The sequence below is a fragment of the Hylobates moloch genome, unplaced genomic scaffold (genome assembly GCF_009828535.3).
Source record: "Hylobates moloch isolate HMO894 unplaced genomic scaffold, HMol_V3 SCAFFOLD_1, whole genome shotgun sequence".
Lineage (NCBI taxonomy): Eukaryota > Metazoa > Chordata > Mammalia > Primates > Hylobatidae > Hylobates > Hylobates moloch.
This window is the reverse complement of record NW_026652276.1, coordinates 82,791,930-82,811,248: the sequence shown is the minus strand read 5'-3', so window position 1 is coordinate 82,811,248 and position 19,319 is coordinate 82,791,930. Positions and strand designations below refer to the sequence as shown.

Genomic DNA, 19,319 nt, shown 5'->3' with positions numbered 1-19,319 from the left:
GGCTCACGGGATCCTCCTGCCTTGGCTTCTTGAGTAGCTGGCACTACACATGGGTGCCACCACACCTGGCTAATTATTTTATATTTTTGTAGAAATGGGGTCTTGCTTTGTTGCCCATGCTGAACTTGAATTCCTGGGCTCAAATGATCCCCCTGCCTTGGCCTCCTAAAGTGTCAAGAGGGATTACAGGTGTGAGCCACTACCTGCCTATTTATTCTCTACAAAATGCACACAAAATCTCCTAGCAAATGCCTCGCTTTACAATAGGTGGTCAATTTATTTCTTGTACTATGTGCCTAACATAAAAAACCCAATCTAGAGATTTTTTTTCAAGAAGGATCAACTCCAGCACTTTTACTTTTACTTAAAAGATAAAACAACTTTATTATGACATCATCATTATATACAGCTGTGCTTTTCACATCAAGTTGGCTTAGTTCTTAGAGGAAAGTCTTAGTGACTAAAATTGTACACAGATCATAGGACAAGAGAACTAGTCTAACAAATTCAATAAGAAATCAGGACAACTGTAGACTATATAAAAACTGTCTTAGAAAATTATTTACAACTTTGTCATAGTGTAAATACTCTAAATGTAAAATAAATCTATGGATTTTATATAAAAATACTCTAAAGTACAAATGTAAGTTAAATGCTGAATAAAACATTCACCTTTTCCAGTGGATGCTATTACTAACAATATAATCTAGGTGTCAAAACTTAAAGTGATAACCACCAAGCGATGTTTTCTTAATCAGTCATAATTTTAAATTTGTTAGTAGTCATCACAAGGTTTAGAGTTCCACTGAAAAAGTCTCATTTTTACAAATGCAACTCATACACTTTCCTTCATGGACCCTTTCTCTGTTTAACACATGTTAAAAAAGTAAAACAAAATTCTTAGTCCAAAGTTGACATGCTATGTGAAGCACATAAATTGTAAAATTATCGGTCTTAAATACCTAGTTGATTCTCTTTACAAAAGAAACAGTCATGTAATACATCAGAAAATACAAAGCACACTGCTACAAGGTACCTACTCAATCTAAAAATAATGTTCCCACACTCGGGAAAATGTTAAGTACTAAATCTTTAAAAGTCATTGTTTGATGAACAATTATAAACAGAAAAAAACTCTTCATATTTACATAATAATGGTATGAAATAACTTTGGAATAATATAAGAAGCATCTTGCCAAGAGGAATCATTTTGCTGTATAAAAAGTAAGCAGAGGCCGGGCACGGTGGCTCCCAGCACTTTGAGAGGCCGAGGTGGGAGGATCACCTGAAGTCAGGAGTTCGAGACCAGCCTGGCCAACATGGTGAAACCCCATCTCTACTAAAAATACAAAAATTAGCTGGGCATGGTGGCGGGTGCCTGTAATCCCAGCTACTCAGGAGGCTGAGGCAGGAGAATCGCTTGAACCTAGGAGGTGGAGATTTGCAGTGAGCCAAGATCACGCCATTGTACTCCAGCCTGGGCAACAGAGAGAGACTCAGTCTCAAAAAAATTAAAATTAAAATTAAAATTAAAAAGTAAGCATGTCTTATTGTTTATTTTTCCCCAGTGCTAAAAATGACTATTTTGAAACAATGTTGATAGAGTTTACAGTTCAATTTTTACTTTGAGGTACTAATTTTGCATTTGGCTGGATGCTCTTAAAAATTAAGAAGTAGACATGTCACCTAGTAATATGCCTATTTTAATTTTCTAAGAAGTTTTGTTAAAAATTATATTAAAATATACATATCCTAGTTACCAATCACATTCATACAGAGAAAATGCACATTAAACATATTACTGTACAAACAATTTGGACTTCAGTTCCAGCTTTGGAGTCCTCTCCATTCTATTAATTAGGGTGATAAACATGGCATTTAGCAGGCAATTAACTGTGGATACCAGCACATGCCTAAGATCTAAACAACCGAAAAAGTACTTAAGAGTTCTACTTTGGAGCAGGGTAAATACTGACACTGGGCCATTTTAAATGACTAATTTTTCATAACACATTAGTGCAAATTAGAAAACTTTTAGAAGAATTTAGTCATGGAAAGAAGGAAGCATAATCTCATCTTCATTCACTCCTTGTGCATATCGAACTGATGAGAAACCCGCCAGGTGCAAACGGTGCCTTTGGAAGAGGAACCAAATCAGTCCGCCCATGAGAACTAAGATACTTAGTGTGGCAACTATGATAGCTATTGCTGTGTAATCAGGGCCTGGAATAGGAAAAGGTTTGATGTTGGAGGAGAGAATACAAAAGTGACCATTATTGATTTTATACATTATGGGTTGTGTCACACACGTAAACCTGTAAGCTGTATACAGACATAATAAATCTGATTGTTTCATAGCACTAACATAGAATTCAAACTCATCGTCAGATCAAAAGAAACACTTAAGTGATTTCTTTTCAAATGTAAGTGTTTTTCTTTTCATTCAAATCCTCTTCATTGCGATAGGAATTTTCTTCCAAAGACATTAATGCGCTATGATTATTCTCACATTCCCCCTTCCTAACACCAATTTGGGAACATCACTACCTGTATATTATCCTACTTTGATAGCAAATTGCTAAAAGCTATAAATTTTTGTTTTTGACTTACTTGGGGCTAAATAAAGTATTATTTGCTTCAAAATGATTTAAGCCTCTCAGATGAGTTCATTTAGTGCAGCTGCTGTTCCAAGACCCTTATCTGCATGCTGCCCAGATGGATTTGCTCTGTTCCATGACTTTAAATACCATTGCTATGCACACTACACATCTCATCCCTCTATGGATAACTCAAAATGGCCAACATAGAACTTTTGATTTACAACGCCCTAACTCTGCTCCCACCCAACCCCCCAAATCTTCCAGTTGCTTTCCATTCCACTCAGAATAAAACCAGAACTCAAGCCTTGCTTCCAAAGCTCTGTATGTGTAGCACCTGCCTACCTTTCAGTTCTTCCCTGAGCACTCAGCGAACTTGTTCTGCCTTAGGCTCTTTGCTCCAACTGCTAACTCTGTCTGTTATGCCCTTTCCCTTGATGTTTACTTGGCTTGATTTTTTAGATCTTAGCTTCAGTGTCTCCTGCTTCTAGGCTTCTTCCCTGGTATCCTAATCATAGAGTAGCTATCCACCTAATCTCCATCACATAGAGTTTATAACTATTTGATATTTTCCTCTTTAAAAAATTGATCTGTTTACTTATCTTTCTTCACCAGATTGTAATCTCTGTGAGAACAGGTACCTTATCTGTCTTGTTCTCAGGTGCATCCCAGTGTGCAAAACAGGGCATGGCATATAGTAGACACTCTATTTACTGACTCAATGTGTGTATACATGGATACTGATTACCTAGAATTGAGGTTTTATCTTTAATATTTATATACCAGAAGCAAAATTTTTATGCAAGATCTTTAAAAATGTTACTGTGAAAAATCTGGAGCTCTTTCTCCAGAAATGAAGTTAATATAATATTTTAATGGTAATTTTATGTATCAATTCATAGTGAAATGTAAGTTCAAATTATGATTTTTTATAGATACCCTGAATGTTTTCAATAACTAAATCCAGTTTTGGATTGTTTTAAAATTAACCATGAGTTTTATGGGATTAGGAAGAAAGGAAGCAAATTAACTGCAGAAATAGACCTTTAAGCTTTTATATAATCAAACTATGGAATAAAATACATCTCAAGAACATTTTAAAAGAAATTACTTCCCTAATACCCTGGCAACTTCTGTTTTTCTTAGGAAAGAATTATATAAAATGTAGACTGGAGTCCTGGATATCTGGTGCATTTATCGTCCCTTGTAATCTATTTTTCAGGGAGAAATCTCTATGACTTAATCAAGATATTTGGATATACTTTAAGGACTAAATACTTCAAGACCAAATACAGAATTTTGTACACAATTGGATTGTACATTTATTTCCTGACTGTTCTGCAAAAAGTTTCCTAAGGACAGGTTCCATACTTACCCAGAGGCACTTTGCAGACAACTCTTCCAAAACCATGTTCACATTCAACTTTTTTCCAAGTTTCATTTGAAGCTATCAACATGCTACATTTTCCAACACCACTCTTACTTTTATTTTCCCATTTGACAAATGTCACTTCTGATCCATCTAACCAACTCCAAGACTGGTCTGAAGAAAGAAATTAAATACAGCTATGTTTACTGCCACTAAACCAGTAAGTTATAAGCATGGGTTCATGTAACTCATCAGAACTGTGCTGTCCAATATGATAGCCACTTGTTAAAATAAAATGCATTAAAAATGAAAAAAATAAAATCAATTCTTCAGCTGCACTAGTCACATTTCAAGTGCTCAAGAGCCACATGTGGCCAGTGACTACTATATTGGACAGTGCAGATATAGAACATTTCTGTCTTTGTAGAAAGTTCTATTGGACAACACAGATAGAGAATGTGGTGTTTCCGATAAAGTGCAGAATGCTTGCACATTTATTTTGTGAGGGAGAGAGTTCTAAGGACCCATATCCTTCTCCTACTCTAATTGTAAAAAGTCATATCGTTAAAGATATGCTGGTGGAAGAGGAAGGGTGCAGGAACCTCCATCCCCACCTTTCTCCCACACCACCACCAGGACTCCATTTTTGCTTTCCAGCTGAAGTGGCACCACCTTGTGGTCTCAGTGTAAACACGATTTAGGATTCATTTAGATGGACAACTTGGAATCCTTTTATTTTTTGACAAGTACTTAACATTTTAGAATTCACATTTTAATAATTTAAAATTCAACTTTGCATACAATGTGAAAAAACTTTATCTTCTGTCATATTTGTACTCTTATTTCTACCAATTCCAAGTTCACCTAAACCCTGTATCTACTATTTCTTATTAAAAAATCCTTCCACAAATTTTCTTTGAATCAATTATCTGCAATTTTATAGGTTGGCGCAAAAGTAATGGCAGAAACTGCAATTACTTTCGCACCAACCTAACACTAAGACAGTTTTTAAAGATTACTATTAAGATGTAATTTTAACCAATGGTAAAAATATTCTTAGAGAGAAGGGAATAACAAGAAGATAACTTTCTGAATAACAAAGTTATAAGCTGCAAATCCATGCGGTGACAGGCACTAGAACTCTAAGAGAAGGCAGGCCTGCGTTCCTTGTGGGGACACAGACATTGCTGTGGAGAAGAAAATATCCTGATGTTGGTCCAAGGATCCCAGAAATAAGCCTCTAGAAAGATTCCTCTTTATTAAACAGGATTTTCTGTGTCATTAGTGGTTTCCGTCATTGCTAAGTTAACTTATGGATTCATTCAAAATTTATAACCATCCAGAACAGCCAGCGACCTAGCTTATTTATCCATAAGAGGCATCTGAATTAGCCACTACTTAACATTCTTTAGCAAGGATGACTTGTTATTTAGGATGAGTTAGAACTCTCTTTGCACACTACATATAAAATTATTTCACTTACCAACAGAATGTTGAGATAACCCAAGCCAAACTCTCATGGTAATGTTATTATTTTCCCTCATCAGTCTGCTCACAAATTTATTCTCATCTTCATCTTTTATGGAAATGATAGTTGCAGAGTGATCTGTTGAAGGAAAACAAATTCTCAATTAGCTTTATGGAAAGTAGAGAAGTAGTTTATTCTCAACTAGCCATTTGAAAAATATATATATTATTAACAAGATCATTGATAGATTCAAGCCATACACAGAGACAGTTTTTAAAAACTAGTATTTAGGTCAAAATTTTATAAGTACTTCCAAAAAAATCACTTCCAAACACATATAAAGAAATTTTGTGTTTCTTTAAAATATTTATCTGGCAATATTTTTTTGGCCCTGGAACTGCCTACCTCTGAGACCTCTCTCACTGTTCAGATGAGAAAACAGAAAGAGTTGTGCAACCTCCCAATGCCGCTTAGCTAGGATATGTGGCAGCTGGGATTTGAACCCAGACCCTCATGCCTCCAAGTCTTAAGTGCTTAACCTACATATTAGTTTTACAGTAAACCATTCTGTTTTCTCCTTTAGGAGAAAAAGGTTTATGACTTTCAAAACATACATATAGCTTATAACAGTTTCCATCATGTGTATACAGGTATAACACTGAATGGTTCCCACACAAAAGTTCCCAGTAACTACAAGATTTTTCAATCAGTCAAGTGTCTCCACAACGGTTATCAGAATAAATTAGATAAATGCCATCCATCTACCTGGCTAATTTGCTACCCAAGGAAGCAGGTAAACAAGTTTTGTTCTTTGAACTACTCTAGGTAGTTTCCCTAGAAGTCATTTTAAAGTTTGACTATGGATCAAATTTGTCACGGGAAAGAGCCAATCGTTGTTACTCTTTCTAAAATAGCTAAATCTGAAGGCAAAAAGCCCTGCCCTTTATGGTGGTCAGAGGATGTGGCCAATCCTATTGCAGAATGGATGGACAACCATACTACTTTGATTTGTTACCCTGGTGAGGCTAAGCTTATGTATTAATAACTAAGCAATGGAACAACTATAATTTTTATTTACTACTTAGCTAACTTTACAAAAATTTTACCTCTTAATTCCTTTTTCTAAGCATATCTAGCTATAGGTAAAACTGTTTCAATTCATTTGTCAGTATTTTTACTTAGCAGTTCACTTAGCCACTTTTTATTATTTTAAATTTATTTTTTAATTTTTATTTATTTTTTATTTTTATTTTTATTTTATTTTGAGACAGAGTCTCGCTGTCGCCCAGGCTGGAGTGCAATGGCGCAATCTCGGCTCACTGCAGGCTCCCCCCCCCGGGGGGGCCACGCCACCCTCCGGCCTAACCTCCCGAGCGGCGTGAGTGTCGCGGGCGCCCACCACCTCACCCGGCTAATTTTTTGTATTTTTAGTAGAGACGGGGTTTCACTGTGTTAGCCAGGATGGTCTCGATCTCCTGACCTCGTGATCCACCCACCTCGGCCTCCCAAAGTGCTGGGATTACAGGCGTGAGCCACCGCGCCCGGCCTTTAAATTTATTATTATTTTTTATTATTTTCTTTATTTTTATTTTTGAGATGGAGTCTTGCTCTGTCGCCCAGGCTGGAGTGCAGTGGCACAGTCTTGGCTCACTGCAACCTCCACCTCCCCGATTCATGTGATTCTCCTGCCTCAGCCTCCCGAGTAGCTGGGATTATACGTGCACGCCACCACGCCCAGCTAATTTTTGTATTTTTAGTAGAGACGAGGGCTCGCCGTGTTGGTCACGCTAGTCTTGAATGGCTAACCTCAAGTGATCCTCCCATCTCGGCCTCCCAAAGTGCTGGGATTATAGGCGTGAGCCACCGCGCCCAGCCACCACTTTAAAATTCTACTTCTTCCCACTTATTATTTTCCATGTACTTATTATTAACATTGATAATTTTTTTTTGAGATGGAGTGTTGCTCTGTCACCCAGGCTGGAGTGCAGTGGTGCCATCTCAGCTCACTGCAACCTCCGCCTCCTGGGTTCAAGTGATTCTCCTGCCTCAGCCTCCTGAGTAGCTGGGACTACAGGTGTGCGTGACCACACCCAGCTAATTTTTGTATTTTTAGTAGAGATAGGGTTTTACCATGTTGGCCAGGATGGTCTTGATCTCTTGACCTCGTGATCTGCCCGCCTTGGCCCCAAAGTGCTGGGATTACAGGCGTTTTTAATGGCTATTCCAATATTTCACTGAGTTCCTATGTCATCAGATACTTAACCATTTCCCTACCACTGGGCAATTAGTTTATAGTGCTATTAGAAATGGAAAGTGCTTTAAAAATATTTTCAAAAATACAATCATTGCTTCAAATTATATCCTTAAGAAACATTTCTAAAAATTATTGAGTCATAAGAAAATCAACAAATTTTAACTCACCATGTTTTGAACACAATTTTTTGGCCTCTGAAAAACTGTGCAATGCCTGATCAGACTTGTAACAATGACCCTTGTACTGGATCCACCGTGACCCATTCTCTTTTGCTGCTGGGCATCTTGATGAATATGTAAGACGGGACAGCTTTTTAGCTATAAAAATGTTAGACACAGTTGTAACAATGCATGGAAAAAAAAGACTGCCTTTCAAAATCTACTTCAATGTCCCTGATTGGAACTGTTGCTTTTGTGGTTAGGTAGCATTTAACTCATACCAGGGAAAGCCACAGCCCACATTCTATAAATACATATTTTAATTAACTTTTTGGACTACCGTTTAAAAAACCTAGGTGATAGAAGTGGAAAGTGCCTTAGCTTTCTAAGACTGATTTGGACTAAAGTAGAAACAATGAGAAAGACAGACTAGAAAAAGAAGTAAAGACAGGCCAGGCAGACCTGAAAGTACTCTGAAATAATAATTAAAGTTATTTCTTTCTTTGGATTCCTTTTTTTGTTTATTTATTTTTTTTAGTAGAGACAAAGTTTCACCATGCTGGCCAGGCTGGTTTCAAACTCCTCACCTCAAGTGATTCGCCTGCCTCAGGCTCCCAAAGTGCTGGGATTACAGGCATGACCCACAGCGCCTAGCCCCTTGGATTCCTTTTTATTTTGATAATCTAAATAAATCTAGTTTTACTTAGTCATAAAAAGAAGTATTTTTTAAAAATAGCTAATTAGTTTTACAAAGCATAATACATCAGCACTGCAACATCACTCAAACAAAAAAAGACTAGGAGTGGCTTCTTAGCTCTTAAAAATGCCCCTGGTTTCCATTTAAACTGATTTTTAATTGTGCTGAGTAACAGAAGCAGCCTGGGGAATGCAGCTTGTGCCCTTTAACACCTGTTTTTAATTCCAACAGAAGAGCATATGAAAAGTGGAAAGTAAATTGTCAATGTCGTATTAGTGAGGTACAGCTTATCTGAATCAAATGTCTGACCTGGTACCAGTCAGTAATCTCAACCCAAACTATTGCTTTGTAATGCATTCTGTATGATCTTTATGTCCTTCAGTAAGTAAAGGCTTTTTCTGTTTTTTTTTTTTTTTCCAAATGTCCATTTGGCAGAGTCCTTGTTTGTGGTCTCTGTGATTAGAGAGGAATGGCGGCTACTGTTTCTTTCATCATCAAGAGACTCTTTAGTGGCCCTTAGTTCCTTCTGCTGCTTCTCTATCTTCTGTTAGAAACCAGACTTGATCTTTTTGAACTTCAGTTATTTGATTGGCTTTTGCCTCCGTTCTTCTCACTAACACTACCAATTTGAGTACTAAGTCTTCAGTTCAGCAGCTGGACTCCTGGGTAAGTTTCCCAGCTGCTGCAGATCAAAATGCATTTGCCAAATTCATCTATACAAACTATAAAACTTCTCACAACTCCTCATCAATGCTGCTGTTGAACAGAAATGTTACTAGTAAGTTCTTGTTTTTATCACCTTATGAAAATAGTTGGTTGGGCAAAGGTATATTGCTGATTACTCATTGTTGAACTGGGCTCAATTGTTAATGCGAAACTTGTTGAACATTGATTATCACTGCATCATTAGGATAGGGAACTTTTCTGAATGGTTCGATCTTTTTTTTTGTTTTACATTACTTCTTGCACTGGCAACATAAGGAACTGCCTTATCTTTGGTCTATTTGTTTCTAGTATAGTCTGCAACTGGGGTCTCTTAGGTTGCGTACATTTTTTTTTTCTTCCTGTTCTTCATGAAGTTTTGCTTCCAACTCTTTTTTTTTTTTCTGTGAGGGCTTGCATCGTGGTAAGTGTGTTATATTCCTGTTCAAGAAGATCCATTTTTTTATTGTGGTAAAATACACATAACATAAAATTGACCATCTTAACCATTTTGGTTTTGTTTTGTTTTTAGAGACAGGGTCTTATTCTGTCACCCAGGTTGGAATGCAGTAGTGCAATCATAGCTCACTGCAGTCTCAAACTCTTGGGTGCAATAGATCCTCCTGCCCCAGTTTCCCAAGTACCTGGGATTACAGGCATGCACTACTGTGTCCAGCTAATTTTTAAACGTTTTTGTAGAAATGGAGTCTCACTGTGTTGCCCATGCTGGTCTTGAACTCCTGGGCTCAAGCCACCCACCTGTCTCAGCCCCCCAAAGTGCTGAGATTACAAGCATGAACCACCACATCTGGCCTTAACCATTTTTAAGTGTACAGTCCCGTGGCGCTAAATGAATTCACTCTGTTGTATAACTATCACCACCATCCATCTCTAAAACTTTTTTATCTTGCAAAACTGAAACTATATACCCACTAAAAAATAACTCCCCATATTCCCCTCCATCTAGTCCCTGGTAACTGCCATTCTACTTCCTGTCTCTATGAATTTGACAACTCTGGGTACTACCTCATATAAATGGAATCATAGAGTATTTGTCTTTTTGTGACTGGCTTATTTCACTTAGCATACTGTCTTCAGGGTTCATCTGTGTTGCAGCATGCATCAGAATTTCCTTCCTTTTTAAGGCTTCTTATCCATTTGTCCATCCATGGACACTTGAGTTGCTTTCATCTTTTGGCTATTATGAATTATGCTGCTATGACATGGTTGTACAAACACCTGCTTGAATCCCTGCTTTCAGTTGTTTTGAGTATATACCTGAAGTGCTGGATCACATAGTAATCTTACACACGTTTTTGAGGAATTGCCACACCATTTTGCACAGCGGTTACACTGTTTTATATTCCTACCAGCAATGCATAAGGGCTCCATTTTCTCCACATCCTCACTAATGCTTGTTATTCTGTTATTTTTTTTTTTTTTGAAGATCCAGTTTTTAAAGTTAGCTCTTGTATTCGTTTCCTTGGGCTGCCATAATAAATTCCACAAAATTGGTGGCTTAAAACAACAGAAATGTATGCTCTCACAGTTCTGGAGTCTAGAAGTCTGAATTGAAGAGGGTGTTAGGATTGGTCTTCATTGGAGGCTCTAATGGAGAATCTCTCTCGTGCCTCCCTCTCATCTTCTGGTGGTTGTCGACAATCCTTGGCTTATCACTCAGTCACTGCAATCTCAGCCTTTGTCATCACGTGGCCTTTTTCCCTCTGTGTGTCTGTATCTCCCTCTTATAAGGACACTAATCATTGGATTTAGGGCCCACCATTATCCAATATGTCCTCATCTCAACTACCTAGATCTGTAAAGACTCTTATTTCTCAGTAAAGTCACATTCTAAGGTTCTGACTGGACAGGAATCTTTGGGGAGGAGGCACTATTCAACCTGGTAGAGCACAGAACTTATGTCTGGTCATCTTATCATTCTCTATCCTGTAAAGCCTGTTTCTCTATTTCTGCATGCCTTATTTCTCATGTATTCCAATTGTTTTTCTAAAAAGTTACATTTGTTTTCTGTGCCTAACAACTGAGAAGTCAGTTCTTGATTGTACCTTGATTCCTCATTGTTTATATCATTCTCCCTTTCTTTTATTAACCTGCTTCTCTAAAGTTTTCACATTTTCTTCTGCCTGAATCTGTTCAACCAAATGTTGAATCTGCCGTTCAAGATTCTTCAGAGCAGAAAACATGGTGAGCATTGAGAGCCAGAGGCTTCGGAAACCAATGCCACCACCTCCCAGCCTGTCCTGCAGGCCTCTGCAGTCCCCGGTAGTTTGTTTTTTCGTGGTCTTCCTCAAGGTTCATGCTTTATCCACCAGGGGTGACCCTAAGTCCAGCCTCTAATGGAAGGGGCTCTTCCCTTAAATTTTAAGGATCATATAAATTTGGAAAATGCTTGGTTACACAAAGTTAAACAGACTTCATTATTACAGAAACTCTCTTAGAACCTTTGGCCAGGCGTGGTAGCTCACATCTATACTCTCAGCACTTTGGGAGGCTGAAACAGGAGGATTGCTTGAGCCTAGGAGTTCAAGACCAGCTTGAACAGCATTGTGAGACCCTAACTCTACAAAATATTTTAAATATTAGCTGGGTGTGGTGGCATGTGCATGTGGTCCCAGCTACTCAGGAGGCTGAGTTGGGAGGACTGCTTGAGCCCAGGAGGTCAAGGCTGCAGTGAGCCATGTTCATGCCACTGCACTCCAGTCTGGGCAACAGAGCTGAAACCCTGTTAAAAAAAAAAAAAAAAGAAAAGAAAAGATAAGAAAAGAAAAGAAAGGAAAGGAAAAGAAAAGAAACGAAACTCTCTTAGAAACTTTAATATGATAAATCACATGAGGTGTTTCCCAAATTTATATGTTGTGGGACCCTTTTTTGAAATAAGCATCTCAGCCTTTGAAAAACACTTTGCTAAGTGAAATTAGAATTCACAAATTCTAGGGTAGAATTTACCTGGTGACAGAACAAATGAAAGTCTTTGAGAACAAATTCCCTGAGTGCTTATACTGTATTTGTTTCCATTTACAAAGTATCAAAATTATTTTCACAAAAAGAATTTGTGAATAAATCTTTTTTTTTTTTTTTTGAGACGGAGTCTTGCTCTGTCGCCCAGGCTGGAGTGCAGTGGTGCAATCTTGGCTCACTGCAAGCTCCGCCTCCCGGGTTCACGCCATTCTCCTGCCTCAGCCTCTCCGAGTAGCTGGGACTACAGGTGCCCGCCACCACGCCCAGCTATTTGTTTTTGCATTTTTAGTAGAGACGGGGTTTCACCTTGTTAGCCAGGATGATCTCCATCTCCTGACCTCGTGATCCGCCCACCTCGGCCTCCCAAAGTGCTGGGTTTACAGGCACGAGCCACCGTGCCCGGCCCTTGTGAATAAATCTTTAAATAAAAATTCCACTGAGCATTTAATTATGTGCATAAATTATGTCACATTTTAGTAAATGTACTGTTACTGAAATTGAAGTCTTACATTTTGTAGGTTTATAACAAATAGCACCATCCTTAACAGAGTTGCATTTTTCATGCTTCCAAGTTCCTTTTGGATCCAAGAGAACACAATTTCCAGGAGATGTCTGGCCTTTCCATGGGATGTAGTCAAATGTACTACCATCAGACCATTCAAAACTTGATTCACTTCCCTGTTGTAAGAGTAACAGAGATAACCTGAACCCAGATGTTTGACTTCAAAAAGAATACAAAGAACAACATACATACTTTAGGAAATATTATAATGCAATATTAATTATTTGCTTACAGTATTGTAGGTCTGATTTACTTCTGATGCATTGATTTGGGACACTTGCTCTGATACAGTTTATGGAGAACTTTAAACTTAGAGACAGAGTTACTATACCTGGTCTTCAGATTTTTTTGAAGGATGAGTTTACATAACACTTGAAATTAAACAATATGCAAATGGCTTCCATTTGTCACAATTACAAATTTATAATCCCAACCTTCATATGGTTCTGAATATTGTTTTACAGTTTTGTGTTTTGCACTACAGAGGACACAAAAGGACTAGAAAAAAAAATTCCAAAAATCAAAAGGAAACTATTTTGATTTTCTTGAATTATGTGGCGCGATCTCGGCTCACTGCAAGCTCCGCCTCCCGGGTTCACGCCATTCTCCTGCCTCAGCCTCCCGGGTAGCTGGGACTACAGGTGCCCGCCACTGCACCCGGCTAATTTTTTGTATTTTTAGTAGAGACGGGGTTTCACCGTGGTCTCGATCTCCTGACCTCGTGATCCGCCCGCCTCGGCCTCCCAAAGTGCTGGGATTACAGGCATGAGCCACCGCGCCTGGCGAATTTATAATCTTAACTTGCCATGCTTTAAAAAAGTTTTCCCCACTTTGTTCTAAAGATTATTTAAATTAGAACTACAACTCTAGTCTCAATAGATAACCATTTTTTGTACACAAGACCTTATTGTAAGTACACAAATGATTAAATAATATGATTCAAAAGTGGCACAGATGTGTTTACTAGCAGAATTAATCCTAAGTAGTATAATTTTCTAGAGGAAAAGTGGGAAGAAAGTATATGTTTATTAGTCCTAACCATGTGGAGAATTTTAGATGGTACTTTGTATAAACTTTTGTGTTAAAATCTCAATGAAATTATTATTACCCTGATTTTCTACATGAGGAAATAAGGTTGCAAAGGTTAAAAAACTTGCTCATGATCACCCAGCACATAAATGGAAGATCTGCTACTGGTACTGGAACTCAGGGTTTTCTGATTCTATGCTATTTCATTTTTACCAGCTTTCCAATTTGTCTGTCCCAAATAGGCTATAGAGGTGTTGTTGAGATAGTCATCCACTGGGCCCTTGGGATGGCCTGATCATTTGCCCTGGTGCGTGCTACAGTAAAGTTTTCTATTTGTTCTGTGTTGTAAAAGGTAAGAAAGCACCATGCTATGCAAACGGAGTCCCAGTACTTCATCTAATGTTGTACTTTGTGTTAATACTTTATGCTCAAATTTCTAACCCTCAAAATAATACATCTGAAAAGTTTCTGGAAAACGAAGCAAGACTTACATCATGACTTGAGAGCCCAACCCATAGTGGAAATCCATCACGTTTTACAATATCTTCCAGAAAGAGCTGGCCATTTTGGTTGTGAACGCTTGCCAAGTGACCTCCACTTTGAGAACACATGTTTAACGCTTCATACCATGTTACCTTTTTTTGAATAACACTGTAAATACCATCTTCATATGGCATAAACTGTGGCAGTGTAGTATTATATTCTTCTTTGTAGTCAACTGTAATAATTAAAAGCACTGGTGATTAAAATTTAAATTATTTCAAATACACCTTTTGGATGAGACAACATGCAATCATTTCAAAAGTTAAATAAAACTGGGTTTCTTATTAATAAGAGAGGTCAAATGTATATTTTATTTTTCTTACTGGTATGACACATATCTTAGGCTGTTAAAGTTCTCTGGTTGATATTTTAAAAAGAAATAAACATTTTCTTTCATTTAAGAAGCTCATATATTAGTTGGAGACAGAAACAACAATGGCTGAAATGATGGCAAAACTGTTAACCAGTAGGGTATGTGAAATTGGTACAGATTCATTTGAATGAGAAGAGTCAGGAAGACTACTTGATAAACCAGGTCTCAAGGGTTGGGTGAAATTAAGACTAAAAAGAAATAAGGTAACCAGAAAGCAAGGAAGTGCTTAAAACAAGCACAAACAGCAAAGCCGCAGTGATGAGGTTATTTCAAGGGACATGGGAGCCAGGTGAAAGAGCTCCCAAGGGCCAAAGCTGGAAAGACTTGAGCAAAATATTACAGAATGCAGTATGTTCGATTATAATCCAAAGTATAAAATAAATAACCATGAGCCTATACTAGGTCTAGAGGATTGGGGGAAATCAAGAATAAAAAGAAGGTAAGGAGAAAGTGTGGAAGTACTACAAACAAACAAATAACAAAAGAACCACAATGATGAGGGTATAAATAAATGACTGAATAAATTTAAAAATTGGGGCCAGGTGCAGTGGCTCACGCCTGTAATCCCAGCATTTTGGGAGGCCAAGGCGGGGGGGATCACCTGAGGTCAGGAGTTCAAGACCATCCTGGCCAACATGGTGAAACCCCGTCTCTACCAAAAATACAAAAAATTAGCTGGGCGTGGTGGTGGATGCCTGTAATCCCAGGTACTTGGGAGGCTGAGGCAGGAGAATTGCTGGAACCTGGGAGGCAGAGGTTGCAGTGACCTGAGATGGCACCACTGCCCTCCAGCCTGGGTGACAGAGCAAGACTCCATCTCAAAATAAATAAATAAATAAAATAATAAAATAAAATAAAAATTGGAGAAAATAGACAAATATCCTGTGCAGAAGAATTTCAAGTAATTTATATAGATACTCCCCTCACAGGAAGGTGGAGGATAACTTTCTACCCTATTAAGTGTGGATCAACATAGTGACTTCCTTAGAAAGAAGACAGTATGGAAAGGAGGAAAAGGGGTAACTTTGCAGCAGAGAACCTAACAAACACTACCTTGGGCCAGGTGGCCAGTGATAAGTCATATGAATAGTACGTGGTGTCCATGTGAAGTGAGAATGCTCCCTCACATCTTTGGTCTTCCCTCAAAAACTTATAACCCCAGTTTAATCAGGAGAAAAACATACGCCAACCCAAACTGAGGGATGTTCTACCAAATACATGACCAGTGTTCCTCACAACTGTCAAGGCCAGCAAAAATAAGAAAAGTCTGAGAAAACACCCAGCCAAGAGGAGCCTAAGGAGGCAGGAGAACTAAAGGTAAGGTGAGATCCTAGAAAGAAAAAGTATGTTAAATAAAAACTACAGAAATTTGAATAATGTGTGGACTTTAATAATAATAATGGATCAATATTGGTTTATTAGTTGTGACAAATGTACCATACTAAAGTAATATGTCAACAGTAGGGGAAATTGATTGTAGGATAGATGGGAAGGCTCTGTACTATCTTTGCAACTTTTCTGTAACTCTAAAGCTATCCTAAAATGAAAAGTTTATTAAAGATGTAAAAAAAATAAAGAAAGAAAGAAATTGGAAAACTTCTTGGCAGAAGGAAAACATAAAGGTGCAAGTATGAGGATGGGCATACACTGTGCCTGGGACAATGAAGAGACCAGCTTGATTGAGAAAAAGATGCTTTGCTGAGCAAGAATGGGGAAAAACAGGGAACTGGGAGAAGGCCTAGAAATTGAGGATAGAGACTAGTTTCTAAAATGTCTCAAAAGTTAAATGGACTCAAAGTAGGTTAGAATAAAGAATCCCTGGAGGTTGCTGGTGGACATGGTCTTGGGAAGTGACTGTGGCACTGTAAGTGAGCCAACTAGCCAGCACTCCACCATTACGGGCTCCCAGTGAGCAGGGAGCTTCAGGCACAGTGGGAGTAATGATAGTTTTAGGGCACAGTGGTAATAATTAACAGTTTTTAAGCTGTGAAAAAATTAAAACTAACATATATTTAAAAATAGATTTATTTAAAGATTAAGCAAGGTGGAGAGACATTCACTTTGCACGGAATGTTAAAACTCGTCCTGCAAACACTTTGTTATTTATATAAACTCTATCCATTTTTCAAACCCCAACCAAGTTTCACCTCTTCTTGAAGCCTTTCCTTTTATTTTTTGTTATTCCCCTTTCCAATGTATCAGTTTTGACTTCCCCACAATTTAAGCCTGTACCAATTAATCTAAGACTAATTTACATTAAACAATGATAAGGAATTTAATGCTGTCTCCACAACTACATTTTACTCCTTAGGGTCAAAACCTTGACAGCAGGGCCCGTATCTTTTCCTTCCTTGATAACCTCTGTAACACCTCGCGCGGGACTGAATACAGAGGAAGCATTCGATTGTATGATTCCCACTAGTGGAACTAATGGCCTTATATTCTTTCCCTGGAGTGAAAGAAAACTCTATATTACTGTACTTACCCATTTCAATTTTACAAGCAAGAATGCTGTGCTGGTGAAAATAAAGTGTTTCTTCAATAATATTAAAGGTTTGAATATCCCAGAAGCCGTCAGTACTTAAACCAGCCAAAAACTTTTCATTTTTTATAGTTGGTCTTCCTGCTCTCCAATGTGTATATGACAGTGGGGTCTTATCAGACCACATAAGAGAATTATCTAGAGAAGAAACATTTTTTTCGTATGCTTAGAGATTAAATCAAGACTTGAATTACAGTTATATAGTTAAGATTTCAAACTTGACTAATTTTCTCTTTTCCCCACCTTCTAAAAGGTTGTATGATTATGTATAACCCTTTAAGATATTTTCTGATTATAACAGTAAATCATGCTCATTTTTAATTTGAATATAAATACAAACTATAAATATTGACCTATAATTCCACCATCCTTCAGTAATAACATTTCATTTTTGTCATCAAATATTCTTTTCTTGAAGTCATTATATGAAAAAGACACTTGCACATGCATGTTTATAGCAGCACAATTCACAATAGCAAAAATATGGAACCAGCCCAAATGCCCATCAATCAACGAGTGGATAAAGAAAATGTGGTAATGTGGTATATATGTACCATGGAATACTACTCAGTCATAAAAAGGAATGAAATAATGGCATTCGCAGCAACCTGAATGGAAATGGAGATCATTATTCTAAGTGAAGTAACTCAGGAATGGAAAACCAAACATTGTGTGTTCTCACCAAGTGGGAGCTAAGCTATGAGGATGCAAAGGCATAAAAATGATACAATGGACTCTGGGGACTTGGGGGAAGGGTGGGAGGGGGTGAGGGATAAAAGATTACACACTAGGTACAGTGTACACTGCTCATGCGATGGGTGCACCAAAATCTCAGAAATCAACACTAAAGAACTTATCTATGTAACCAACCACCACCTGTTCCCCAAAAACTATTGAAATAAAAAAATATCATTTTCTCTTACATATACATTTAATTGCAATGGAAATGAACATAACTATTTTATTTAAAACATGATTGATAAGTTATAAAAGTCGCCACAGAAATTTCTTCTCTGGACATACACTGTTCACAATTGTGCATACTTATGGTCAATTAATTTTTTTTTTCTTTGAGATGGAGTCTCACTCTGTCACCCAGGCTGGAGTGCAGTGGCACGATCTCAGCTCACTGCAACCTCCACCTCCCGGGTTCAAGCAATTCTCTGCCTCAGCCTCCCGAGTAGCAGGGATTACAAGTACCTGCCACCACGGCCAGCTAACTTTTGTATTTTTTAGTAGAGATGGGGTTTCACCATCTTGGCCAGGCTGGTCTTGAACTCCTGACCTCGTAATCCACCCGCCTTGGCCTCCCAAAGTGCTGCTATTATAGGTGTGAGCCACCGCGCCTGGCCAGTCAGTTGATTTTTAAGAAGGATGCCAAGACAATTCAGTGTGGAAAGAATAGTCTTCTAAACTGGATATCCACGTGTAAAAAAAAAAAATGAAGTTGGACCCCTTTCTTTCACCACACATAAAAATTAAAGTAGATCACAGACATAAATATAAGAGCTACAACTATAAAATCTTTAGAAGAAAACATGGAAGGCCAGGCATGGTGGCTCACCCCTGTAATCACAGCACTTTGGGAGGCTGAGGTGGGCAGATCACCTGAGGTCAGGAGTTCGAGACCAGCCTGGCCAACATGGTAAAACCCCATCTCTACTAAAAATACAAAAATTAGTTGGGCGTGGTGGTAGGTGCCTGTAATCCCAGCTACTCCAGAGGCTAAGGCTGGAGAACTGCTTGAACCTAGGAGGCGGAGGTAGCAGTGAGCCGAGATCACGCCACTGCACCACTTCAGCTTTGGTGGCAAGAGCGAAAGTCTGTCTCAAAAAAAAAAAAAAAAAGAAAACATAGGAGTAAGTCTTCATAACCTTGGGGTAAGCAAAGCCTTCTTACATATGCACAAATGACAAAAGAAAAACACTTTTGTGATGGATTGCTGGCAAGATGGCCAAATAGGAACAACTCTAGTCTGCAGCTCCGAGCAAGATTGATGCAGAAGGCAGGTGATTTCTGCATTTCCAATTGAGGTACCGGGTTCAT

The 19,319-nt window shown here is 38.2% G+C and overlaps 1 protein-coding gene across 1 annotated transcript in view; it reads right to left on the bottom strand.

Moving 5' to 3' along the window:
* Positions 1–352: 352 nt before the first annotated feature.
* The window catches only part of LY75 (lymphocyte antigen 75), a 101,909-nt gene continuing 82,942 nt past the window's right edge, over positions 353–19,319 (bottom strand). Inside the window, exons 29-35 of the mRNA XM_032755595.2 lie at positions 17,217–17,411; positions 14,307–14,533; positions 12,734–12,902; positions 7,856–8,005; positions 5,450–5,572; positions 3,973–4,140; positions 353–2,223 (exon numbers count right to left, since the gene is read on the bottom strand). Coding sequence (XP_032611486.1) covers positions 2,045–2,223; positions 3,973–4,140; positions 5,450–5,572; positions 7,856–8,005; positions 12,734–12,902; positions 14,307–14,533; positions 17,217–17,411 — 1,211 coding nt within the window. The 3' untranslated portion in view covers positions 353–2,044. The remainder of the gene's footprint in view (positions 2,224–3,972; positions 4,141–5,449; positions 5,573–7,855; positions 8,006–12,733; positions 12,903–14,306; positions 14,534–17,216; positions 17,412–19,319) is intronic.